General features: G+C 41.8%; 1 protein-coding gene across 6 annotated transcripts; it reads left to right on the top strand.

Annotated features, from left to right (window-relative positions):
* The first annotated feature begins 440 nt into the window (after window positions 1–440).
* ILF3 (interleukin enhancer binding factor 3) lies at window positions 441–23,216 on the top strand. 6 transcript variants are annotated; one of them, XM_035140737.2, is made up of 20 exons: window positions 441–670; window positions 3,350–3,432; window positions 3,507–3,733; window positions 7,380–7,560; window positions 9,306–9,453; window positions 10,895–10,986; window positions 11,359–11,454; window positions 13,721–13,832; window positions 14,262–14,359; window positions 14,668–14,779; window positions 14,862–14,972; window positions 15,227–15,426; window positions 16,377–16,535; window positions 17,099–17,236; window positions 17,346–17,519; window positions 17,754–17,907; window positions 18,349–18,402; window positions 21,001–21,342; window positions 21,923–22,051; window positions 22,578–23,216. In XM_035140737.2, exons 2-20 carry the CDS (start codon window positions 3,430–3,432, stop codon window positions 22,706–22,708), a joined length of 2,661 nt encoding a protein of 886 aa, XP_034996628.1. In that variant the 5' UTR covers window positions 441–670; window positions 3,350–3,429; the 3' UTR covers window positions 22,709–23,216. The 6 variants fall into 6 exon arrangements, with proteins under 6 accessions (XP_034996628.1, XP_034996627.1, XP_034996626.1 ...); XM_035140736.2 differs by having other exon boundaries at window positions 14,862–14,990; XM_035140735.2 differs by having other exon boundaries at window positions 7,359–7,560.
* The last annotated feature ends 4,525 nt before the right edge of the window (window positions 23,217–27,741 follow it).

The raw sequence follows: 27,741 nt of genomic DNA, 5'->3' as shown, positions 1-27,741 counted from the left end.
AGGAGGTGGGCAGGCCGATGGCTGTTACGACGCTTTGGGTCGCCCTGCCAGTGCAAGATAAAGAGACCGACCAGTTCAATAAATAATAAATAAATAAATAAATAAATAAATAAATACTGTATATGTAAAGGTAGTTGCGCCCTCCATCCGCCTCCACAACCCCCTTTTCCTCGAATACTTGGAAGCAACTGTCCTGTTTCGCGTGTGGAGACGCGCGGGGTCGAGCGCCCTGCTCATCTCAGGTCGCCGGCTACGCACGGCGCGCGTATGAGGAGACAAGATGGCGGCGGGGAAGGAGGCGGGGCGGAAGGACTAGAACGCCGCGCTCCTCCACCCCGCATGCAAGGCGCGCGCCTCCTCGCTCGGCCGCGATTGGAGGAGAGGGGCGCAAACCACGTGGTCCGGCGACCTGCCTTTCTCCTCCGCGCAGCCCCGCCCCTCCCCTCCCCCCTCCCGCGCGCCACCGCCGCCGCCGCCGCTACCGCGCTGCAGTTAGAAGCTGACGGAGGAGGAGGAGAAGCCGCCGTCAGCGTCGCCGCCGTAGCCGCCACCGCCTTTTGCGCGGGAAGCCGCGAGCCCAATACCGGCAACCGCCCGCTTTCTGTGGCGGTGAGGGGAGCGGGGCGGCCGTTGGTAGAGGCCGCCGCTGTCGACGGGCCCAGACCGCTCGGTGAGTGAAGGGGCTTCGAGGGGAGGGAATGAGGGAGAAGCCCGAGCCTCAGGCCCGCCTCCCACAACACGGGGTTCTCCTGAGGCGGCAGCGGGAGCTTGGCTCGTTTCTGAGGGAACGTGCGGTGGGGTGGGAGGGGGAAATAACGTTTCCCTGCGTTCCGAAGAGGATTCTCTCTCCCGCTTGTGTCTCTGTCTTTGCGCGCGCGCTCCATTGTGTGGAGCGAACAAAATGGCGGCGGCGGCAGCGTCGCCTGGGCCGGGAGGGAGGGGGGAAATTGGAGGGAGAGAAGCGCCATGGCGCGCGGGGCGGCTCGACGGAAGGGGAGCCAGTGGCCCCGGGGACGTGGGTGCGCTCTTCCCCGGCCCCCGGCCTCCATCTCTTCCCCGATGCCTCCTCTCACGTGTGCTGCAGCCGCCGCCGCCGCCTCCCTCTTATAAGTGCCGATCCCGCCCTCGAGTTCCCCTTGAAGGCGGAGAGGAAGGGGACCTTCGCCTCAGAACCCCGGGTGGCACCTTCGCAGCGGCCGCCGCCGACCCGCTTCGCTTGGCGCCCTCTGCCTCCCCTCCGCGGGACTCGCGTTTTGTGCCGACCCCCTTCCCCAAATGAAGCGCCGCCCTCTCTATTTCCTCCCCAACCCCCGGTACATACCGTAATGGCTTTCGCCTGCTGGCTAACCTTGCCCAGGTCAGCACGCGCTCCCTCCACGTGGTTAAAAATGCGGCAAGGGCCGGGTCCCCTTCTTCGGGTTACGGGAAAAGGGTCTTGGGCCGCGCCGGGTTTCTCTTGCGTGTGTCTTGACGACCGTAGGTCTGAAACTGGTCTTCCATCTCCTGGCAGATGTGAGGTTTAAATGGCCGAGCCCCTGCGTGGATTTTTTTTTTTGGGGGGGAGGGAGGGGGAGAGCCACTTTTTGATCGAGTGGGGATCTAATGATTGTAAAGCTTAAGTTTGTGATAAGCAGCTCTTTTCAAAGTCTGCTACTTCTAGGCAACTATCAGCTTTTTGTTTTGTCAGTTAACTAGCAAAAGAGGTGATGGCGTTTCCCAAACTTAGGAGCCTTGGCTTTCCGTTTACAAAAGTAGCGCTACTATTAAGTTTGGCTAGGAATTACGATTTCAAAGCAGTGGGTTAACACCCGAGCCCATGGAAAGAGAGATATTGAGTGGGTGTACCAGCTACTCAGGATTGTTGGGTCAAGAAATCATAGCCCCACTAAACCGTAATTTGAAATAATTTAATGCAAGCTGAATCCAGGATTAGATGCACAAATTGGGGGAAGGCTTAAAGGCAATAGGATGTGCTGAATAGTGTTGTACAGCCTAGGCATTTTCCAGTGTCTCTGTGCTTGCTTCCCCCCCCAACAATGAAAATAAAATATTGTTCTTCCCTGAACTTTGCTGCTCATTTTCCACAAGAAACCAGTTCTGAAATAGGCTTGCAGAGCATTTGAGATTGATGAATACAACTGAATTTGTGCAGCTTCATAAGCTTAACTAAAACAGGTGCTTAATTTGTAGTTTAAAAGCGAAGTTAGACTGAGACTAGTTTTTATTTAATGTTTACAACTTCAATTATATTCTTTCTGTGAAAAGTTGTGCTGGTAGTATTAGTTTAGTGTAGCATCTTTGTTTGTGATCTGAACATTTGTCCAAGACACACTGCTTCTTGCCTCATCAACTTCATGTTGCAATGTAATATGTTGTTATTGATCGGCCTCCCCCCATCTCTAGCAGGTTGGGTCACTTTGGTTTAACATTTTTTAACAGAACAGTCTAGATGGAGTGGGGGGTTGTGCTAAATGTTTTGTTATTGTTAAAAACTGAGAGAAATTTTTTTTCCTTTGGTCCCAAAGATCTTTATCCTGTTGTGCTCAAAGGACCGCATAGCACAAGGTGAACGTCTTCTGCCAGGCCCCAGTATGCTTAACTTCACAAATTACAAACTTAAATCATTCCTGTGACCAGCAAGCTCTGTTTTTAGTTCTTTTTATGTGTTTCAAATGTGTCTGTCCTGCACTTCTCAAAGTTCTTGCTACAATAAAGCAATTTGTTCTCATGGCAACACATAACCCATTACCCCATTCTCACAACACAACAAGCCATGGGCGACACTCCAGATCCTACCGGATCACAGTTCTCTTCAACCATTGCTCATGCTTTCTAAGGGAGCTTGGAGTCCAGGATCTGGAGGACCGCAGGTTTCCTTTCCCTGCAGTACAGTACACCATAGTTGCTGGTTTATCATGAATACAGAGATGGCTCTGGCTTTGCCCCTCCCTATCAGGAACAACAAACCACAATTTCTTGCTTAGCATTTCACTCAAATTATTATCAGAAAGCCAAGAGCAAATCTTGGTTTTGCATTGTGGTTTGATTGGAATGAAACAAACGGTGATCAGCGCTTGTTGCTCACATGGTTTGCAACAAGGATTGTTGATGGGGAGATTAGAATGAGACCTCTATGAACATGATAAATCATGGATTAACATAAAATGTAATGGTATATTTTGTTATAATATAAATTCATAATTGTGACAAGTCCACCAGTTTGTTTTATGATATTATTGGATGAAGATGAAGTGTATGTTTCTGTTGTTAAATTTTCTGTCTGGTCTATAACCGCAATAAAGATTGATTGATTGATTTCTGATATTGTTTATCCTTTTCATTTTCCCAGAGTACTGAACACACTGGGCGAGTACAAATTGGAAGAAGCAAATATTTCTTGAAAAATTCAGCCAAAGGTCAAAAGCAAAAATGGTAAGAGACTGCCATTCAGAGGTGAAAGCCAATAGCATACACTGTTGGTTTACTATTTGTGTTTTTATTTTCAGCGGCCAATGCGTATTTTTGTGAATGATGACCGCCATGTTATGGCAAAACACTCTGCAGTTTATCCAACACAAGAGGAGCTGACAGCAGTACAGAACATGGTCTCTCACACTGAACGTGCTCTCAAGGCTGTATCTGACTGGATTAATGAACAAGAGAAAGGTAGCGGAGAGCAGCCAGAACCTGAGACCATGGAGACTGTAGCTGAAGAAGAGAACAAAGAAGGAAGGTAAGTAACATTTCTGCTCATCAGTCAGCTGCTAAATACTTACAAAGGGCACAATTGCAAGCAGCCATCTCTACGTCTAAAGGCAAATCTCCAGTTGCCACAGTAGGTTAAACAGTAAGCATGACTTTGTTCCTGTTGTCCACAGTTTTGGTTGTTTCATTTACCATAGAGAGAGGAGAACTTGTGGTCATCCATATGTTGTTGGATTCCAGCTCCTATCCTAACTACTGGCCATGCTTCCTGAGACTGTTGCAAATTCAGGTCCAACACCATCTGGAGGACTACAGGTTATCCATCCCTGATTAAGCTGATAGAACAGTCACAAACATTTTAGAACATTTCATCAATTAAGTTAATTGCTGCTGGAGGATTTGCCACTACCACAGAATCTCTTACTGTGCAGTGCTATACACATCTACTCAGAAATAAGTGTCATTTAGTTCTGTTGGGCTTACTCCCAGCTAAGAGTATAAGATTGCAGCCCAACTACATTACCACATACATATATGTGAGTGGTATTTTCTTGAATCTTGGGTAATTGTGTTGAAGTCTTCCTGGAACTAGAAAGTGTCACGTTTTTTCACTAGATTTCCCTATAAATACAGTATAGGGTGGGTATTTGTTGTCAAGGAGAAAACATGGACTGGATATGATACCCCTTTGCATTTCTTGGGGTGTATACTAGTACAGCATAAATTTAAACATCAGAAAAGTGGATTTTTGTTCTGAAAATGTTTGAATTGGAAACTTCTGATGCCTTATGTAGGTTGAGATCTCATTTTGCATCTTTGACTTATTTTTAGTAAGCAAATCTAGAAGTCTGCTATACTAATTTTATCTGTTGTATAACTGTCAAAGAATTTTCAAATAGCCAAAAATATTTGAAATGAAATACTTTGACGAGGAAAGGAAATTGAAAAAAATAATCATGCTTAATGCGTTGTAACTATGTTTAGGGATGTGGCAACACAACCACATATGCCTCCTTAGTGTTTAAATTCTAAAAGGAAATAAAGGTACTGAAAACTTCATATGCTAATTTTTGCACACTAAAGACCTATGTATTTATATAATAAATGCACACAGATATATTTGGGGTAGTCACCCAAAAAAAGGTTCAGGTAAGTTTCCGCAGAAAAAGTCATTCCACATGTGCAGTGTTTTAGTTGCTTCAATTAGTAAAGTACTAAATGGATAATATATATTAGTTGAACCAAGCAAATTAGTAGTAGTAATAATAATTAATAATAATATCCATTTAGTGTATTTACTAATTTAAATGCTTACTGTAAGTGTTTAGTGTATTTATTTAGATGCAACCTACTGAGTTGCATCCAACTAAATCATTGTGTGTGGGATGACTTGTGCAGGCACAATAGAGCTTCTCGTGCTGTGCAGCCACCCCCCTCCACCTTGATGTGGGGGTTCCTCTGGGGTAGATAGGTGAATGCAGGGGGAGTACAATTTCCATTGTGCTCACAGAAGTCATTCCATGTGCAGAGTGGTTTAGTTTTAAAATGGCATTGTATTTTTATTTTTAAACTGAAAATTCCATGAAAAAATGGAGCTGTAGAATGTTTTATGGAATTTTCCTCCCTATATCAAAACCTCAGGGCTAATTTCTTGGTGGGCTGTGAGAAGGCATTCTTGAAGTTGCTGCACCATAGTGGATAAGAGACTGAATTTACAGATAAGGACATTGCTGGGTCAAATCTTGCCTTTGCCGTGAACTCACTAAGTAGCTTTGGGAAGTCATTCTCTCTCAGCCTCTCCAAATACTGTATATTCCGGCGCATAAGATGACTGGGCGTATAAGACAACCTGGGTTAAAAAGTAGTCTTATACGCAGGAATATACAGTACTCTTTAGCCAAACAGTGCTTAACAGATACTCCATGTATCTGGAATGGAACAGCATCCAAAGGTGTCTAATTATTGCTTTTTCCAGTTGGGGAGAAAACTTTCGACTTAAGAGCATTGAAGAAAATAAAAGGAAGATTATCATTGTTGCTACAGTATGTAGACCTCTGCATTTTAATGTAAAGGTGGAAGAAACAATTGAGGAACACATCACAGGATTAGATTAATTGCAAACTAAAATATTCAGTTAAATGTTCTCTGTTTAATAGTTCTGCGCTATAACCATTACACAGGCTGCACTTCTGTCTATTCACTCTAAACTAAGGATACACAGTTCATTGGTACCCAGTGGTCTAGACTCCAGGACACTGGTGCATTCTCCATGCTATCGTCTAGGAGGGAAACACTTTAGAAGAAGGTCTTTGCTCAGGGCTGGATTAGATGGTATCTCCCAGTGCCTTTCTTGACCAGTCATTCTGCCACTAGCTATACTTGAGTTTCCATAATCTTCTCTTACTCGTAGTCCAACTCATCCATTTCCAGGCGCCCATAAGCACATGAAGCCTTCATAGTCACCTAAAATATATGATTGCTACCAGCCCCGTTGCAACCCTGAGAGGAAATGAAGTCTTCCCAATGGCATCTTGCTGAACTTCAGAAACACTTATGAGTGTTTCTAGAGCCCAGTGCAACTTTTCACTTGCCCACACACCAAGCTGGAGGGTGTAGGATGCTTCACTCTAATGAATGTTTAAAAGGCTCAGACAGCAGCAATGCACCTCTCTTCTCCACCCACACCTTTGCCCTGTTTGGGATGGTGGGGAATCTCCTAGGCTTCATGCTGAGTCTCAGAGGCTCTGGAAGCAGTTATTTATTGCATTTACATTCCACCCTTTCCCCCAAGGAGCTCATTGAATCTCCATAGCAACACTGTAAGGTAGGTTAGGCTGAAAGGCAGTGACTAGCCCAAGGTCACCCAGTAGCTTTACGGCTGAGTGGAGATTTGAACTCTGGTCTCCCAGATCCTAGTTCGACACTTACTTCAACACCACACTGGCTGTTATGCCTCACTGCTTCCTGACTTTTCTCAGACTCCATATTCTATGGCAAGGAAGTTCCCTTTTCATTTTTTTTGCTTAAGAGGAGGCCATATTCTATTAGTATTTATTCCTTGAAATTAAAATTTTATTAATACTGTATTTTACCCCTGGCAGGTAGATGAATGCTTTGGGGATTAAAAGACCTGTACAATGGTGCCTCACAAGACAAATTTAATTCGTTCCGCAAGTCAATTCATTTTGCAAAAAATTCGTCTTGCGAATCGCGGTTTTCCATAGGAATGCATTGAAATTTCTTTTTTTGCCCATAGGAACGCATTAATTAAATTTCAATGCATTCCAATGGGAAACCGCGATTCGCAAGACTAATTTTTTGCAAAACGAATTCGTCTTGCAAATCACCACCAAATCTCAAGACACATTCGTCTTGCGAAAAATTCGTCTTGCAGGACATTCGTCTTGCGAGGTACCACTTGTACACGATGATAGACTGGTAGAAACAATGGGCTGATAGAGATGTAATACCTTTGTTTGTTTGTTCTACTTGAATCAACTTTTAAAGATATTTGGGTCCCTCCATGTAGTGCAAAACAGTTTGGTGGCTATTTTGAAACAGCCCAGTGTTTCCATTGTGTGCTGAAAGTTTGATTTGAACAAATGCTTAGCATAATAAAAGAGCAGTTTGTCATTTCATCATTTTCTGTAAAGCTTCTTTTCATCATTTCTTAGTGAGCCGAAGACCACAGAGAACTTGACTCGGACACTTCGTGGAGTGATGCGTGTTGGTCTTGTAGCGAAGGGGCTCTTGCTTAAGGGAGACTTGGATCTTGAGTTGGTTCTGTTGTGCAAGGAGAAGCCTACTATTGGTCTTTTGGAAAAAGTGGCAGATAATCTTGGAACCCAACTTGCTGTGAGTATGAAAAATAGGCAATTTTTAAAAGCTTATAATTGCTACCGCTTATTTTGTTTATTTTTTACTTGTTCGTGCAACAAATACAATGTTATCCTACTTTATTGGGTTATGGGGTTTCATGCCAAAGAGTGCACAGAATTTTTGCTGTTGGATACTCTAATGTAATGCAGTTTTTGCTGTAATGCAGAATTTATGTAATGCAGAATTTTTGCTGTTGGATACTCTAATGTAATGCAGTTTTGGATAAAGTAACTCAATCTGAGTAACAAGCACCTATTTACATATTTTTAGGTGCCAGGCAAAAACATTCCTCTTCTCCAAGGCCTTTGGCTAATTAAACTATGGCTTTTAAAACAGTTGGGGGGTGTTATAGTTTTTGTTAGTTACTATGTAATGTATTTTTGTGGTTTCATATTGTAAAATGCACTGTGCTCCTTTCAGTATAGAGGGCAGTATAGAAATTTAATAAATAATTATAACATCTAAAAATCATGCATTTTGCTATCGTATACTGTAGCATTTAAAGTTTGCTTGTAATCAAAGCATAGCTGATGTGGGATAATTCTGGAGCAAATATTTTATGTACAGTAGTACATTGAGCCTGCAATCACCTAAATAAATAAATAAATAAATGGAGAGCAGGGAAAACCCATCATTCCCCACTCTCCATTTATTTATTTCTGCCCAACCCATGCATCTAGTGGGTTTCTCTTGCAGCTTTGCTTTGGGAAGGAGCTGCCCGAGCCCTTGCTTCTCCTTCCCAAAGTTGAGCAAGGTTTGGCAAGGAGCTGCCATGGCTCTCCCTTGTGCCTCCTTTGCAGAGTCCAGTAAGCAGCCATCCACTTTGCAGGTAGCCCTGTTCCAGGTGTTCCATACTTTGCACTTTGTGCATGGTGCTCCGGGACTGAACCTTTGCATAAGTGTTGGGCCCATTGTAATTAGATCTACCAAGTACTTTGCCTACCATTTGCCAGTTTTCTGTATCCAGTTGCTGGCACCTCTTGTAACTAGCCCTGTGGGTCTGTCCCTTCAGAACTTCCAGAACATTACAAATTAAGCTGGAGAACATTCCTCAGTACTTGGTAGCTCATCTTCATTTGCTACTACTGGCTTTAGCTCATCTTCATTTGCTACTACTGGCTTATTTGAGAAACTATTTAGATACCATAGTATGATTTCATTATCAATATTTCCTCTTTTGAAACTAGTCTGATATTTGAATGGGCTAGATAAACTCATTGCTCAGACAAAATGGGAAGCTTTAGTTAAACCTTTATAAGAGGAAATGTCCTAGTGTTGAAAGGGGTTTTCTGCCTGAAGTACCTTTCCAGTCATTGTGCAAGTTGGGGGTGGGGAGAAATGTGTGAAGGGTAGGGAGATGTGGTGGATTCCATATCTTGGGCAGCTTGCCCAAGGAGCATTTGGGCCCCTGAAGCGAATTTCCATATGTTGCTCTTGGCTATACCAACTACGCCAAAATCAAACAACAACAACAACAATTTATTATTATTATTTATACCCCGCCCATGTGGCTGGGTTTCCCCAGCCACTCTGGGCAGCTTCCAACAGAATATTAAAATACAATAATCTATTAAACATTAAAAGCTTCCCTAAACAGGGCTGCCTTCAGATGTCTGCTAAAAGTGTGGTAGTTGGTTGCCCCAAAGCTCTTAACTTGGATGTTGGCACTGCAGAAAGGTAGAGAGACTGATAAAACTCTAAGGCATTTCTTTGTGTTTCAGGCTATTACTGAAGATAAATATGAAATTATCCAATCTGTCAGTGAAGCTGCAATTATCATTAAGAATACAAAAGAACCTCCACTGACACTTACCATCCACTTGACATCTCCTGTTGTCAGAGAAGAAATGGAAAAAATGTTAGCTGGAGGTATGGAGGACTGAAAACTGCTAGCAACCGCAGAATAAGTTTCCAGACGGACTTCATTGTTCACTGTGGTGTTCTGTTTTTGATTAGGCAGAGCAATTTCATGCAAATCAACTTTGTGTCACAATGCTACACAGTGTCATGGTTATGAACAACTGGATTATAGGCTTCTAGAATCTGAGTAGCACCTTCCAAATTAAATCAATTTTTTAAATGTTTGGGCCTTTTTGTATGGCCTTGTACAAGTACATTAATTCACTGGTAAAACTTTTTTCATCAGACCTTAATGATGGATACAGACATTATAAATGTAAACTAAAACCTCTTAAGATGAAGTCTTAGTTTAAATGACTTCTGCATGTTCATGAAATTGGATATGTTACATAAAAGCAGTTTGTGTTGCAGCAAAAATGATAGTTGCTTTTTGTATTTTTGGTCGTTTTGGGGTTTCAGCCTGTTCAGCTGAATTCAATAATGTAATGCAGAGTTTTGGATAAAGTTACTCCATCCTTCATCTTACTCCCGCATCTACAGTATGGGTCTGAGTGACAAGTATGTATACAATAACTCAGCTTGATTATTTGCAGCTGAGTTCAAGGAGGCAGTCCACACAAAGTATTTGAGGTGATATCAAATACTACAAAATACCTGTCCCGGTGTTTGTGTGATAGCTGTCTTCATACATGCACATCACTTGATCGTACAGAGATGAGCTTGGATGTGTGAATTCACCCTTAATATTAAAAGCAATCTTCACATTTGAATAAATCTAGAATGATTTTTTCAGTAGCCAGGTGAACACAATGCTTAAAGGGTCTCACATTTCAAATCACTGAACTAGCCTTATCTAAAACCCTGGCTTCTTCCTATCTTCACTTTTGCTGCAGCACAGACTGGATAGTAATTTTGTTCGCTACTGATTGTTTTATGGTTCTGATATCTGACCACATCTACCAAGCCTTCTAGTTTGTCGATTTTAGGGACGCTGGACCTTTGACCAACAGGACGCACTCTGTCATGGGCTGGGGCCAGGGCAGTCAAGCCTTGTGGGCGGAGGGGGTTCCCATCTAGAAAAGCTTTTAGTTATGTACTTCTGTGGATATAGAGTGGGGATATAATTTTAACCTTCCATTCTGTTGGTTAGCATAGTTCTATACCTTTTTGTAACCTGGTTAAAATAGTTTAGGATTTCTGTCCTTCCCTGTAGGGTTTCCTTTCCTTTTGTAAGAGTGAGTTAGTGCCTCACATTGTTCTCCTTATGTAGTTGTTAGTTCATAAGGGTGACAAAGTAAAGTGTATTGAGGCTATATTTTCAGGTACAGGGCTGTAGATCAGAGTTCTGGGAGCCTCAGCTGCCCTTTAGGAAACTGCCTCATCCCCTCTCCACCCGACAGAACCCCCTTGGTCAAACTGTACCTTGTCTTCTTATTCCACCCACGAATAGAAACGCTATCAGTCAACGACTCACCGGACGTTCTGGACAGGCAGAAATGCCTTGCTGCCTTGGCGTCACTCCGACACGCCAAGTGGTTCCAGGTTTGCATTTTGTTCTTATATTTGTCTTTAAGTAGAAAACTTGTAAGTTGTAATTGTATAACTTCATTAAAATGTTTTAAATCTGGGCTGTAGATGTGCAGAACTTAGCATCTGTTATATGTACAGTTGCTAAAGAAGCACTTGAATGAATTTAGTTTTTCAGAGAAGGAATGGAGTAGATTTCATTGCTGCTGCTTTGTGTTAAGAGTAAGTTTTCATACACAGTAATTAAACTAAAGAAATAAAGCTATGGAGATGTATACATAGTTTACCCTTGACAAAGTAGCACTACAAGAAATTTATATTTTGTCTCAATTTGGTCCTGGTATGCAGTATATTACTGAACCTGTGTTGCTTATTACTTTATTCTAGGCCAGGGCAAATGGCTTGAAATCATGTGTCATAGTCATCAGAGTGCTGAGAGATCTGTGTACCCGTGTGCCTACTTGGGCTCCACTTAGAGGATGGGTAATCTTTCAAGTTATTTCTTTTTTAAAATGCAAAAGTGTGTGAGAAAAAGCAGGTGCTTTTTAAATCCTTTTTATGTTTAAGAAAAGTGTAATCTTTGTAAGATTGCCTAGGTTGTTAAATAAGACTGATTGCATGTGACCAATCAGTCACAATCAGGTGGGATTTTAGGGATTGCGGAAGCCTGACCATTCTAAAATACTTGCCAAAAGTCTGCTTTGGTTTATAGCTATAGTATCCTCATGGCATCAGTTCATCAGTTTGTTGAGGATCAAAATTGACTTGTCCTGTGCTTTTAGAACAGGAGTGGTGGTCTGCAAGCTACATTCGGATGGTCCAGGGCAGATCTCTGCATTGTGGTTGAAAACAAGAGCCAGCATATCCATCCCATTAAGCAGTTATATTGATTTCAATTGTATTTGTATTTTATTGATTATCATGTTGTATTTTGTAATGCAAGTGAGTTCTATGGAATTCAAATTATAATACAATAAAATATTTAAGGAATTAAATAATGAAAATACAATTAGAAATCTTACAGTATTTAACACAGTTGCTGCAAGAGGCAGAAAAAATCATTAAGTACGATAGTCCCAACAAGAGCCTTGGCAAATTTCAGGTGGCCTGGGGGAGAGAATAGTTTTGAAATCACTGCTTGGGAATAATACCCATTTAGTGGCATATAAATAATTTGAATGTGCAATGAATATATGCCATTGTAGGACGTTTCCATTGTTTTCAGATATAATGGTTGTGTTTGCACAAACATTGTCATAAGCCAGAGTTTCTAGTTTATTATGGTAAATTGTAAACGAGCAGTGAGCTAGTGCATGCTGCCTGCTTACTTCCACTTCAGCCCTCTCCTGCTGTGAGCAGAATATGTATACTGTACCAGGAAGTTGTTGCAGTGGTCCCTCAACTTACGAACTTACTAATCCATTCCGAATGCACATTCGTAGGTTGAAAAATTTGTAAGTCGAAAAGCGGTTTCCCATAGGGGGAAAAAATTGTAAGTTGAGGAAACCGCATTTAAAGCCGCCAACAGTTTCCGTTCGGATGTAGAAAAATTAGTAAGCGTGCGGCCATTTGTCCTGTTCATAAGTCGAAAACATTGGATGTCGAGTAATTCGTAAGTCGAGGGACCACTGTAGTTTGATTGTAACAACAAAACATAGTCACTGCCCATCTTAAACCATGCTTTGTTGGCTTGCTTATTGTGGCTTGCTAGAATGCAAAAAGGAAACCTAGGCCTCCTGGAGGAGTGATCAGACCACATGCACCAGCACACAGAAAGTCTGGCTTATGTGTCTATGCAGCCAGTGAATATTTGAGAATGTGGTGGGGTTATTCAGTTTTCAATGCAGATTACCATTCTAATACTTCACAGGCATTATTAGACAGCCCCTCACACACATTTCAGACCTTCAGTTAAGCTTACGCCAAGGCAACAGCTAAAAGTGATTCTGGTCTAGGTTAGATGACCACACACCTTACAGCAGGCATAGGCAAACTTCGGCCCTCCAGATGTTTAGGACTATAATTCCCATCATCCTTAGCTAACAGGACCAGTGGTCAGAGATGATGGGAATTGTAGTCCCAAACATCTGGAGGGCCCGAGTTTGCCTATGCCTGCCTTACAGCAACCCCCACAACCAAACTTTGCTAAGCTTCATTTGATTCAGCTTGAGCGGAATATGAATGCAGGGCAAGTAAATTGCAAGTGTCTGTATCATTTAGCATGCAGATCATTCTTGCTTTCACCAACATGATCACTGCAAACCCCATTTTTTTGAACAATTACCATTGACTTCAAACACTTAAAATATTATTAGGTGCATGCTTCAATTCAAGTTGCTGGTGGGGTTAGGGAACTACAATCCCCCCCCCAAAGCTGCATCAGAGAAGCCACTTTGAAGCAGAAGCAATTAATATCTGAGCTATGAGCATTCTATATGTTAAAGCTATAGAGAGCATGTTATTTCTACTATTTATGTTGCACTTGCTAAGTTTGAAAACTTTATTGCATTCACTGATTCCCATTTTACAGAAAGGGCACTAACATCCACATGTCAACTTTTCCATTGAGTCAGTGATAGGCAAGCTTGTACCAAGGTCTTCTAGATCCAACACCCAATTTTCTAGTCATGCATGTGTCTCTTTGACTGAGTTATTTAATAGAGTAATGGTTAAGGTAGGCCAGCATCTGTACTATGGGCACTGATAACTGTTTACTACTTTCCTTACAATTTCTGAAATGTCTTTTCAGCCTCTAGAACTGCTGTGTGAGAAATCAATTGGAACAGCCAATCGACCAATGGGAGCCGGTGAGGCCCTGAGAAGAGTTCTTGAATGCCTTGCATCAGGAATAGTCATGCCAGGTTAGATAGTTCTTGATTTCAATAGATGTGACTGAAATTGGCTCTAGTCAAGGTTTTGTGTTTCCACCATGTTAGGCATGACCATATTTTATCTGTTTCTTTCACTTAAGGCTTGATGTATAGGGCATGACATTATCTTGAACAAATGCTCTTAAAATTATGGACCCATTATTCCAACTCCCTTAATGGGGATGTGACAGAATGTGCAGGTTGCTTTTGGAGTGCTTGAAGACTTTGGCAACCTTGCCACACAGTGCTGGGCTTATTGATCTGTATTGCAGACTAGATCAAAATTATTGCCCATTGGATCAAGAACTTCAATTGAGCTACTTACATTTCTGAGTCTTAGGTGATGCTGAGGGAATATTTGAGTCTACGTAGAGACCCTAGGATAATTCTCTGCATATCTTCCTTGTTTCCTGCCTTCAGATGGTTCTGGTATTTATGATCCTTGTGAAAAAGAAGCCACTGATGCTATTGGGCATCTAGACAGACAACAAAGGGAAGATATCACACAGAGTGCTCAGGTATAGTTTTGATTACAGATGTTACAAAACCGCAATGAGTTCTTAATGATAGCTAGTTTTCCCAATGAGGCTGGCTATAATCTGAAACAGAAGAAAGGGTCCCATTAAGTAAAACAGGAGTTTTTTTGCTGATTTCCCAAAAATAAGATGTCAGGTTTTTAAAAACTTAACAGTAAGTTCCAGAGTGCTTGCTGACTTTGGTCTTCAGACGTTTCTGGCTTGAAATACTGGGAATGGGTTTTGTTATGAATGTGGGAAAAGCTAGGAGCAGTTTGGACACCTCAGTAATACACATTCTATCTCTCTAGCATGCGTTAAGGCTTGCTGCTTTTGGTCAACTTCATAAAGTTTTGGGGATGGATCCGTTGCCATCAAAGATGCCCAAGAAACCAAAAAATGAAAACCCAGTTGATTACACTGGTAGGTTTTAGTAGTTTGGAATTTTATTTCCGACAGAAAATATGTTGGTGCTTTTATTGACAATCTAAAATCTTGTCTACAGTCCAGATTCCCCCTAGCACCACATATGCCATTGCTCCGTTGAAACGTCCTATGGAAGAAGACGGAGAGGAGAAGTCTCCAAGCAAAAAGAAAAAGAAGATTCAGAAAAAAGGTATTGAGTTGGCAAGAGGTAGGTATACATAGTTTTCCAAGTGCTTGCTAATCCAGATGTGTTGGATTCATGTTGATATGTAAATGTCAGTGAATGTTAGGAGGTAGAAACAAATGTCAAGTTGTTCTTCTGCTTTGGCTGTTTTGTTTGATAGCTATAAACTTAACACTGTGCACTTTGTAGAGCACAAAGGATATTAATGTGGGGTCTTCAGTCAATACATTAATATCTGACAAAAACCTTCTTTTGTTCAGAGGAGAAATCGGAACCACCGCAAGCTATGAATGCACTGATGAAACTGAACCAACTGAAACCTGGACTTCAGTATAAACTAGTGTCTCAGACAGGTCCAGTTCATGCTCCTATATTTACTATGTCTGTGGAAGTAGATGGCATTTCATATGAAGCTTCAGGACCTTCCAAAAAAACAGCCAAGCTGCATGTAGCTGTAAAGGTAGGAAGTGGTTATGAATATGTGCTTAACTATTATTTGTAAATCAGTACATACACAGTTTCACTTTAAACGGAACTTGTATTCCTTTCGTCTGGAAGGGGATCTTGTGCCTTTCCCAAAATACATCAGTGTCATTCATTACAAACCATGGTTAAGGAAGCTTAAACTATGATTTAGTCTTCTGTTTGTATTGACATACCCATAGTTTGCAATTGACCAACAAGACAAAATTGGAGAACCGTGATTTGTCACAGACATGTAATCAATGCAGTTTGTACTTTATGATTTGCCATGGTAATAGTTGACTATGAGGGTGCTTTACCTAGAAGCTGGGAGGGATAAGCACAGGAGGGAGCCGGCAGCCAGGTATACTTGCACCATGCCTCGGAGGGCTAAGCTGTCGGGGGGGGGGGCTCTCTCTAGAAACCAGCTCCTTTCCCCCTTTTTTCTTTTTTAAATTTATAGCTTTATTTTAACAAGACTTCCAACCCAGGCATCAGACAATCTCTGCACGGGCCTGGATAAGCAAGCTCTAAATCAGGGGTCCCCATCCCCAAACTAAGCCTGGGGGGCCAGATGCGGCCCAATTGCCTTCTAAATCCGGCCCGCGGACGGTCTGGGAATCGGCATGTTTTTACATGAATAGAATGTGTTCTTTTATTTAAAATGCATCTCTGGGTTATTTGTGGGGCATAGGAATTCATTCATATATTTTTTCAAAATATAGTCCGTCCCCAGGTCTGAGGGACAATGGACCGGCCCCCTGCTGAAAAAGTTTGCTGACCCCTGCTCTAAATCATGTTATGTTCTGTGTTTGGAAGCTCAAGCTATAGCTAGTGAAACCCTAGTTAGGTGTGGTTGCTGAATGGCTTAATGGATGTTACTGAGTATATAACAGTCTGAAGTTGTACAGAAGCTTCTAAACTGATCAGCATAAAAAATTTTCTTAGGTGTTACAAGATATGGGATTGCCTACGGGTGTAGAAGGAAGAGAGAGGGGTGATGAATCAGCAGAGGAAACGGATCAGAAACCAGTAGCTATTACTGCTCCACCTGTAGTTGAGACTGTTTGTACACCCAGTGCTGCTTCTCCTTCAGAGCAAACAGAGGTAGGTGTACATTACTTGTGCCTCTTTTAGGCTCTGGTCATTGCTCTTCAGGCTAGAATCCCTGTCACTCCAGATCAATGACAAGTGCCTACTTCGTTTTAGAAACTCTTGTACAATCAATACCACAAAATGGTTATGGAAGTGATTCAAATGATGCAATATCTCTCACATAATGTATCTTAACTAAATCTGACATTATAGTTCTAAGTGTACTCTAATAATCAATTGTCCGTAGTCTAAGACAAAGTACATTATAGTTTCTAGCACACTTCTCACCAGCACCCAGCTGTCTCTTTTGAAAGCCTACTTTTTCCTCTACTGTACACATTCACAAAGCCAGTGCCTTGTTCTAGTGGGCGAAGACCACATGGTTTGCTTCTCTGTCCTCAGCATCCTGCTTTGCCCTACTGTGCTAACTAGGAAGGTGGGATGCTAACCTAGATAATTTTTTGGCTTTTGGCTTTTCTGTACCAGTTTAACACACACACCCGTCCCCCCAATTATTGATCTACATTTTTAAAAAGTGGAAATGGCACCAACGCAGTGGTATTTTAATTTCATAGAATGTGAAGCAGCAGGGACCAATACTGACGAAGCATGGGAAAAACCCAGTTATGGAGCTAAATGAAAAACGACGTGGCTTAAAATATGAGCTGATCTCAGAAACTGGCGGCAGTCATGATAAGCGGTTTGTGATGGAGGTGAGATGATCTGGTATACAAAATTGCATTCAGAATTACTATTAGTTAATGCAGTTACAACATGGGAACGTGCAGTTCTCTCTCCCTGACACTTTTCCTTACTTCAAAGGTTGAGGTTGATGGTCAGAAATTCCAAGGAGCTGGTTCAAACAAAAAAGTGGCGAAAGCTTATGCTGCACTGGCTGCGTTAGAAAAGCTTTTTCCAGATGCCCCCCTTCCAATGGAGCAAAAGAAGAAAAGGGCCCCTATGCCAGCGCGAGGTGGACCCAAATTTCCCGTAAAGGTAAATTTTAACCCTATAACTTGTGCTTTCAGGTAGATTAATACTTACTCAATCCCCTAGAGAGACAGTACTCTTAACAGACTATTTGGTGGTTGATTTGAAAAGCATAGCTTGTGGCTACAGTTCTAGCTAGGAGATGTTTAGCAATGAATTATGCAAAATAACTTAACATAGCAAGAATAAAAAATAAGTTAGTTGACTTTCTGTTGGTTGGATTTTTACTAATTTCAACAGCATAATCCAGGCTACGGTATGGGAGGCCCTATGCATACTGAAGTGCCACCCCCTCCAAACATGCGGGGTCGTGGTAGAGGAGGAAATATCCGAGGCCGCGGTAGAGGAAGAGGTGGATTTGGTGGTGCTAATCATGGAGGATATATGAATGCTGGTGAGTTATTTCCTTTCTGTTCCATACTTTGAAGTGTGAAAGCTAGCATTAATCATCTTGCACATGCTGTATCTGCTTCATAGCAAGGGTGGGAGGCCTGTACCCCAACAGGCTTGGTTAGATTCTGGTTCCCATCATTGGTCATGTTGGCTGGAGTGGATGCCAATTGAGAGACCAACAACATTTAGAGGGGCGCAGGCTCACCACCTCGGCAGTACAACAGTGCTTATAGTGAGACTAAGGAGGAGCTGGAAGATAAATACTGATGAAAGCCTTAATGGTTGCTGAACTCAGTGGTTCTGTGGAGCCCACTTTTTATATATGTGTCTGAATCTGAGCATCTGTGTAAATCCATGGTGCAAACATACCTAATGGTTTACTTAAGTCGCTCCTTTTTTGCAATATTGTCAGGTGACTAATATATACTTCATTTTGTTCTAGGAGCTGGATATGGAAGCTATGGCTACGGTGGCAATTCTGCAACAGCAGGCTATAGTAAGTGTTCATGGAAAAAATAAACACAACACCCTGGGGGTAGTGAAGCTCAGTTCTATTTTACGTAGCAAAATGAGGAAAATCTGATGTTGAAAGCAAATCTCACTTGCTTTTAAAATGAACTAAACATTTCTCTGCTTTATGCCAGTGAAGCAAATCACCATTCCGAAAAGCATTTTCCCTAAAAAATAAAATTTAAAAATACACAGCTCGGTTTGTTTCGGGAGGGGGGGATGACGGGAGCAGAGAAATAAAAATAAATTTTAAAAATGTGGCACATTTTGCCATCTTCCAAAAATTCTAATTTTTTTTCCTCTGCTCTGTCTCCCCCTTTTGTAGGTGACTTTTTCACAGACTGCTACGGCTATCATGATTTTGGGTCTTCCTAGATCATCTAAAAGTATTGCACATAAAACAGCTTTTTACTCCAATTTTCTCGAACTCCAAAACCCAAAGTGTTCGTGCTGTGTCCCTGTGCTTCACTGGGTTTCTCAACAGTGGCTTTTCACCGCAGCTTGTCTGAAACTGTTAGCCTACAAACAGTGGCAGTTTTTATTGTGACTTGCCTTTGGTCATATTGATGTACAATATGGGGGAGCTAAATTTCAAGGAATGTGTGTGTGCGTTGTGCACAAAAAGAGCCAACTCTGTTCTGCTTACAAGCAAAAGGCCCCCTTTGCTTTTTATGGAAAGCATCGCTTTATTTTTAAGGAACATGAAAATGTGTTAACTACTTGTTTTAATTTACAACAGATTTTGTACAAAACTTAACCTTTTTGGTTCTCCGAAGTGGGTAGATGCCTCTAATAATAAGGGGAGAGACATTTGAACAATTCAGAATCCACGACAACTTGGTGTTTTAAGCATGCATGATATTGACTTGTATGTGAAATAGTATGTGCTAATTTTAATATCTGCATCCTTTGTGCTTCTTGTATTGGTATAACATCCAGGACCTACAGCCTCAGCTACAATGCTTGGGTTGCGATTCCTCTAAAATTGAATGGTTTCATTAGTTGCAGTGGGCATTTTTTTGCAACATAAGATAAAAGGCCTAAAGCACTTTGCAAGTTGGTTCAAATTCTTGTAGGGTATGGCTACTTATCTTTTTTTGCAGTGCATGTCCCCCAAAACAGGTGTATGTAATGTCCAGGAAATGAAAGCTACTAAACACTGAAAAGGCACAGGGAATAAACTAGTTGTTGAGGTTTTTAATAAACATACTGTTTGGTCTTCTTTGCTTCAGTAGTTGATTTAAATGTGTGTATCTTGATCCCTGTCCTAGGGGTAACTATTTTTAAAATTTCTATACCACCTTTCATCCAAGGATCACGGGTGGTTTACAATATAAAAACACAAAATTGCATAACATTATAACAAACAAAAGCAATACCCCCCATGCAGACACATTGTTATTTATTTGTTAATGAATACTAAATAAAATCATTACTAAATAAGCAGTTTACAACATAGTTAACATGCTAACTACAAGTGGTTTTGGTGAGGGAATTGTTTTTCCCAATTTTGTTGTTAAATGTCCTTTTTTAAAAGAGAAACTGTGTTTTGCATAGCTCTGAACTGAGTGAAAACTCACTTTAATACCCACTGTGTTGTGGGTGTTAGTATGAAGATGATTTGAGGAGCCAAGACTTATTTCAAGAAATAATTTTCTAATTTTTTATTTAAAACTAGTGGGTTCCTTCCAGTATACTATGCTGTGCAGATTGGCTGCATGTGTCACCTTACTAGACAATAGCCATTCTTGTTCAGTTTTAACCATAGGCTCATAACATCTGTTATGGGTCTTAAAGCTGGTGCCTTCGTTACTAAAGCATAATTTTAGATCAAATCTTGTGTGCTCAAATTGTATTTCGAAACAGAATCTTTACAGACTGAGTAAGTTGTATTCAAAATGAATATACTTTCTGGGCAAGCTGTTTTTAGATGTACCTGAGTAGTAACTCTGTGTCTTTTGCTATTGTTTCCAGCTGTGATCATCACTTCCTTTTACACACCAGGGGATATTTTGCAGTCTGGTACATGGGGAACTGAAATCATACCAGACTGCTTTGTTGGATGTTCATATCTGACTTCAAGTCTATAGAATTCCAAATTTTGAATTGTCACTGCTACAAAAAATGGGTTACTACTGTATCATGTAAAATATTGTGGGGAGTGCATAGCCCTTCCAGAGAGAGGTATAAGGCCCCAGTCAAACCTAAGTACAGTGGTACCTCCGGTTGTGGATGGGATTGGTTCCGGAGCTCTGGTCGCATTCCGAGGTTTTCGCAACCAGAGGTACCTGTTCTGCATATGCGTGCACGGCAAAACCTGGAAAAATACTGCTGGGTTTGCCGTGTGCGTATCCCAAAGGATATGTAACCAGGGGTGCTCGTAAGTAGAGGTGCCACTGTATCCCTTTAAGGAAGGGAGGACATCCAGGGTAACATGTCAGTTTGCTCTGGGATTTCTTCTAGGGTGCAGGGGGAGCTTGACACCATGCTACAGAGTCACATTTTAGGCCCATATCTTCCTGAGAATGTAGCAGTTTCAAATAACTTGAACAAGTGTAGTGACTGCTTTCTGTCCTGTCCTTAGGTCAGTTTTACAGCAATGGTGGCCATTCCGGCAATGCAGGAGGGGGTGGTGGATCTGCAGGGTATGGTTCCTACTACCAAGGTGGTGACTACAGCTCTCCTGCCCCTCCTAAACACGCTGGGAAGAAGCAGCAGCATGGAGGACAGCAAAAGCCCGCCTATGGTTCGGGGTATCAACCCCATCAAGGCCAACAACAGCAGTCGTATAACCAGAACCAGTATAGCAACTATGGGCCACCACAAGGAAAGCAGAAGGGATATAACCAAGGCAACTATGCTTCATACTCGAATTCCTACAACTCTCCTGCTGGCGGTGGAGGAGGATCAGACTACAATTATGAAAGTAAATTCAGTGTGTTCCTGGTGGGTGGTGGGAGTTGTGAAAGCGCTTAATACACTTTTAGCATAAGCATGTGTCTTGTACACTGCACATCAGGGCCATTATCATTTTGTAAGTCCAGAGTGCAAGAACAGAGAATTGGAAATGTAAAGGAAACATGATAATTTAAGCACTGATGTGATTCTGTTACTTAGTATGCTTAAGTAAAGTGGATGTATTTTAAAGATGCTTGTGGATAACAGGTATTCCAGTTAAATTGGGGTTGAGATGCAGACCAGATGAGAATCTTTTAAAAGGCAGTGGAGTTGAGCTGCAGTGATAAATGAAGACATCTAATGATTTTGAGCAGGTGTGTTTGGAAACTTTCATCCTGCAGCTAGATTCGGTATAGCCTCTCCACTGCTGCTGTGTTGCAAGAAACTAGGGGAGACATCTATAATAAGAGCTGATAATCTCCCTGTGTAATAGAAAACTACTTTGTGATATTAATCTGAAGTCAGCTTTCATATATTTACATTTGATTTTTAATGTTTCCAAAGTAGCCTGATGTGAGACTTTCCTCAGTATACATTCTTAATTCCAGGTTACGGTGGCGGCGGTGGACGTGGCGGTAGTGGCGCAAACAATTACGGCTCAGGAGGAGCCGCCTACAATGCTGGTTCCCATGGTGGCTATGGGGGCGGAGCTGGGGGAGGAGGGTCATCTTACCAAGGTAAGCAACGTCCGTATAGAATAACAGCAACCCTGAAGTGTTTGCATGTTGAGTCCACAAATCTTGACTTAGCTAATCAGCCAGCCATTATATGTGATCACTGCCATTGCTCCCATGTATGTATATATGTGTGTCCATATGTATGTCCTCTGGAACATGCAATGAACAAAGGCGGAAGAGTGTCACTCTACTTGATTAGGTTTTAGTTTAGAGAAAGATTAGCAGTCCAGGGGACTCCTGTTGCTCCTTTTCTTTTCCAAAAGCTGATGGGAGTGCCTTTGTTACTCAACCATAATTTTAGATCACGTTAAAAAGGGAGGCGGTGGTAGACCAGAGCAGGCAGAAGTGCAGCAGGGAAAGATTATTGTACCCCAAGTGCTCTTCAATTACCAAACTTTGGAGAGGCAATATTCATTCTGTTCTGGTGTGTTGCCTGCTATTTGTGTATGTGATAGTTTAGACTATATAAGCAAAGTAGTGATTTATAATGGCATATTAAAGTGACCCCTCTCCCTTTTCACTCTAGGTGGATATTCTCAGCCAAACTACAACTCCCCAGGTTCAAACCAGAATTACAGTGGACCCCCCAATTCCTACCAAGTCTCCCAAGCTGGTTATGGCAGAAATGACCACAGCATGAACTATCAGTATAGATAAACCAGTCTCTTCTCGGGTGTGAAGCTTTGTTACCTTCTAAACTTGCATACCCTTTGAATATTGAGTTTTATTGCATCACAGTAAACATGTAAACCCTGTTTCCATGTTGCAGTGCTCTTTGTGATATCAGTCACTAATGGTTGAGTACTTTGTAATTCCATACTTAGCTGTATTTTGGACATTTAATGGTGTATTTAATGGTTTGTTTGCCATTTCAATTTTCTGTCTAAATAGAATTTGAGTTCAGTATCCTTTTTCTGTTTAAATGACATTCATGTGTCAACACAGTATGGCTTTAAATAGATAAGGGATATCTTCTGCTAATGCTTTTGTGAAGTGAGTTTAAACAAGCTTTCTGTATTTTAATGCTTTAGTGTTTTTCAGTTTTATAAGTGAGGATTTTATTTTAAAACTTGTGGGAAAGAGTGGGTTTTGTATGTCTGGGTCATTCAGACAGCACATCTGGATTATGCTGAATGTAGACAAATAAACACAAACTCTTCATGTGTCTGTCTAGATTCTTATTCTGCCTAAATCCCATCACCTGATTGCTACCAACTGCCTCTCAACTTTCAAAGCAAGCCATTAGGTTGTTGTATCCTAATGATATATGGCAACTTTAAAAAAATCCTTTATAAAGGCCCAAATTTTGCATGGCCAGTAACACTCAAGTTGTATTAACATCTCTTAACGGCATTTTTTAGTCTTTCACAAGAAAATAGTTACGTGAATTACAGATTCTAATGAAGTGATGGTAGAAGAATGAGGCAGCTTGGGTAACAATGAAACAGTAATGGGGTAAGGAACAAGAAACACTGGTGATTTTGTCCAATTTTATTTTGAATCTTCACTCATTAACTTTATTCCATATCTGTAATATCTGCCCCTAAAAGCTATAGTAACCAGATTCCGCCCTGTGCAGCATATATGGCTGTTTTTAAAGAATATGTGGCGGAATGGCAATATTGCAACTTACTGCTGAGACAAACTAATGAATCAATCAAAGCTAAATGGTCACAGAAAAACTTTTGTATGCTGATACGTAGAAGCAGGCCTCGAAGCCAAGTTGAAATATGTTAAAAACTGCCTAATAGCAAGACTAAAAATGAAGGGCACATCAACAAGATACAATTTGCATGTGATACTGAAGAAGCGTACTCTGGCCCACAAAGGTTTATGCTGTAATGAAATGGTTTAATCTTTCAAGGTGTTGTATCTTCGTATTTCCTGCAGCAGATTTTCAGAAGAACAGCCCTATTAATCGGTACATTCGGACACGGTTGTGCCTAAATATAATGCTGACAAAATATGGACAGTATAAAGCTGCGTGCTCTTATGTGGGAGTAGTGAGCCCTACTGAACTCAGTGGGGGCTTGCTGCCAGGAAAATTCACAGAATTGTGTTGTAAGTCTTGTTGAAGATGTTGCAATATCTGGGTGTTTTTTTTTTAAAAAAAGGCTATCTGGTAAATTGGAAATAAGCTTACTAACCAATAGCTGTAAATTCAAGTCAAAAATAATGTTTGTACCATTTCCTAACACACACCCTATCAGAGCTCTTATGATGATACTGAAGTACAGATTCATCATAAAATTGTCATTGGAAAGGGACCCTGTGCAATTACTAGATTTCAATTTACATTTCCTTCAAGGTTAAATCCCAGTTGGAAGCTGGGTAATTTCAATAGTACAGTGGTACCTTGGTTTTCGAACAGCTTAGTTCACGAACTATTTGGAACCCGAACGCTTCAAAGCCGGAAATGGGTGTTCCGGTTTTGGAACCCGAACATACTCCCGGGGGGGGGGGTACACTTCCATTTTGAGTGCCATACTTCGGTTGCCTGCTTGTTTTCCTCCGGACCTGGGCTCCCCTTGCTCAGCGCCAGCCACTGGCAATACAGGGTGTAGCTGATGCTGCAGCAACAGTGGCAGCAGAGGGAACAAGCGGCGCAGAGTAGCAGCAACATCACTTGCCTGCTCAGCACAGCCTTCTCTCAGCTCTGGCCACAGAAGCAAAATCCGGAAGCCGAGAAGAGGGTCATTGATGCTGTAGCAACGGCAGCGGCAGACAGCGCAACAGCGACATTGTTTGCTGCTCAGCACAAGCTTCCCTAACTCCGTGCCGGCTGCTGCGGAAAACACTCCCTAGAGCACGTACCTCCTGCAGCTGCATGGGGGGGGGGGGATTGCGCACCACCACATCAAATACCCCCTCCTCTGCTTCCGGATTTTGCTGCCACAGCCAGCACTGAGTTCCGGAAGGCCATGCTGAGCACCCCACGCTGCTGGGTCCCTCTGCTGCCGTCCCTGCAGCATCAACAACCCCCTTCTCGGCTTCCGGATTCCGCTGCTGCGGCCGCTGCTCAGTTGGGGAAGGTTGTGCCGAGGAGGCAAGCGATGTCACTGCCACCCAGCCCCGCTTGGTCCCTCTGCTGCCCCAGAAGTGACTGCCTCTGCATCCCATCACAGGGCATGGGACAGCGCGGGCAGAACACATCCAAGTGGCGGGGGCTGCTTGCTCTTTTGGCTTAGGGGAGGGTTGGCTGAAGAAGGTGAGGAAGGGGTGCTGGCGGAAGGAATCCAGAAAAGCTGGCCTGGGGCGGGGCGGAGAGAGGCCAACTGGCTCCTCAGAGAACTTTTGCCTCCCTTTCCTTCTCCATTTGAACTCCCCCTTCATACACCCCGCACACTCATCCCTCCAATGGTAATGGGTACATTGCTTTCATTTTGTGGCTCAATAGATAGTAAATTCATGTTAAATTGCTGTTTAGGGGTTGTTTTTAAAAGTCTGGAACAGATTAATCCACTCTGCATTACTTTCTATTGGTTTTGGAACGGACTTCTGGAACACATTAAGTTTGAGAACCAAGGTACCACTGTATATTGAAGAGCTAGTAAAACGCTTCTCAGATTATATCATCGTAATCACAGCATTATTTTAGACACCACTTTTCTCCCACTTAGCGGCCCGCAAAGCAACTTACAATAAAGAAACACAAACAATACAAAATATAGACATATAAATAAATCAGTTTAATAAAACAAAAGACATCGATTATGTGAATTAAATAGGGAACAATGGGGTTTTTCTTTCACAGGCACTTAAGTCTCCGGCCAAAATTATAAGACAAGGGGAAAAGGCATTCAGTCAAAAAGATCAAGCCTGTTCTTGGGATCCCCAACATAGCTCCATGGGCACTACAAGGTCAAACAATACCCCCCTGCCCCTACCAATTTTTAACAATGAACTAGGCTCTTTTGGCTTAGGGGAGGGTTGGCTGATACATGCTGCCTGCTTTCTAATGTTTTTTATTTGTTTTGCGGGGTGTAGGTGTTTTAGGGTTGGGGGGAGGTTCTGGGCATTCCCAGTTTTTCTTCCATGAAGTGGGTTCAGTGAATCCCACTTTGCTGGAGCATGAGAAAATTTAGGACTTCTCATGAGGTGGCCAAAGTATTGGAGCCTTCAGGATCTGTCCTTCCAGTGAGCACTCTTATACGGTATATTAAGAGCGAATAAAACACTTCTCAGTTTGTATCATCATAATCACAGCATCATTTTAGACACTACTTTTCTCCCACTTAGCGGCCCGCAAAGCAATTTACAATAAAGAAACACAAACAATACTAAAAAAACAAGATATGGATAAATAAATAAATCAGTTTAATAAACTTCATAATAAAACAAAAGACATAGATTATATGAATGAAATAGGGAACAACAGGGTTTTTCTTACACAGGCACTTAATTCTCAGGCCAAAATTATATGACAAGTGAAAAAGGCATTCAGTCAAAAAGATCAAGTCTGTTCTTGGGATCCCCAACATAGCTCCATGGGCACTACAAGGTCCAACAATACCCCCCTGCCCCTACCAATTTTTAACGATGAACTAGGCTCTTTTGGCTTAGGGGAGGGTTGGATGATACATGCTGCCTGCTTTCTAATGTTTTTTATTTGTTTTGCGGGGTGTAGGTGTTTTAGGATTGGGGGGAGGTTCTGGGGATTCCCAGTTTTTCTTCCATGAAGTGGGTTCAGTGAATCCCACTTTGCTGGAGCATGACAAAATTTAGTACTTTTATAACGATACTTTGGTTACTTTTTCTGAATGCTATCCCCTGGTTTAGGATTCAATTTTCCTCCTTTTAAACCTTATCTCATCCTTCAAAGAGAACAGGGAATCGTTGTCTTTATAGTGATTCATGTATAAATAACACTGTGTTGTGTGTTGGGAGAAGCTCTTTGAAAACAAACACTATATGTGTGTGTGTGTTAATTTATTTTTAAAATTTCTATACCGTTTTATATTTTTAATAAAAATCTCAAAGCGGTTTACAGCATATTAATAAAACAATAGCCGGGCGCTGTCCCTCCAGCTTCATAAGGAGCCTTTAGTAGGGCTGGTGAGTGTGGGCCTCGCCCCCTAGGCCAGATGGACAGGGCCTAGCAGGGAGTGGCCTTCACACTCACAGGCGGGCAATGGATATTTATATATATGAAAAAGCAACAGAAGATGACAAATAAGTATTTTGCATAACTGGCAACAATCCAAAGAGGCATATCCTATGTGGAGTAAACGTCTACTGATCTGCTTAAAATTACTCTAAAGATGACCAGCCTGCATTTCAATATGTTGGAACAGATGAAGTCTGCATTGCCCTAGTGTAGGGTTTTGCAGAAAAAAAAATTTTGAGCTCTTTTTTGGTTGCCATATTTCAAGAGGTAAACATACAGAACTGCTTGCACACAAATATATATATATATATATTTAAAAACCCAAAATCGCCAACAATTGCTTTAAAATGTATAATTCCCCCTGGATGAGCATGTAGGACCCCCTAAAGAGGATATTTCCAGGAATTCCTGGATATATGGCAACACTACGCCTAGTGCCACACTGCATGGCCGGAGGGTTGCTCTCTTCCAGTAGGTGAGATGGTACGGTAGTTGTGATGATCTCAAAACTCTGAGGTTGTCAATTTTGGAACATTAGTAGCACAGTGGTCAGTTCAGAGCAGACCAAACAAGTTGCTATGGG

This window comes from Zootoca vivipara, chromosome 16 (assembly GCF_963506605.1).
Source record: "Zootoca vivipara chromosome 16, rZooViv1.1, whole genome shotgun sequence".
Classification (NCBI taxonomy): Eukaryota; Metazoa; Chordata; class Lepidosauria; order Squamata; family Lacertidae; genus Zootoca; species Zootoca vivipara.
Note: the sequence above shows the minus strand (reverse complement) of the source record. Positions and strands in the feature narration are given on the sequence as shown.

Coding starts and splice junctions, on each gene's coding strand:
- ILF3 (XM_035140733.2), top strand. Junction 16,536..17,098: donor CTCCTTCAGAGCAAACAGAG/GTAGGTGTACAT, acceptor TTAATTTCATAG/AATGTGAAGCAGCAGGGACC. Junction 21,343..21,922: donor ATCAGACTACAATTATGAAA/GTAAATTCAGTG, acceptor TCTTAATTCCAG/GTTACGGTGGCGGCGGTGGA.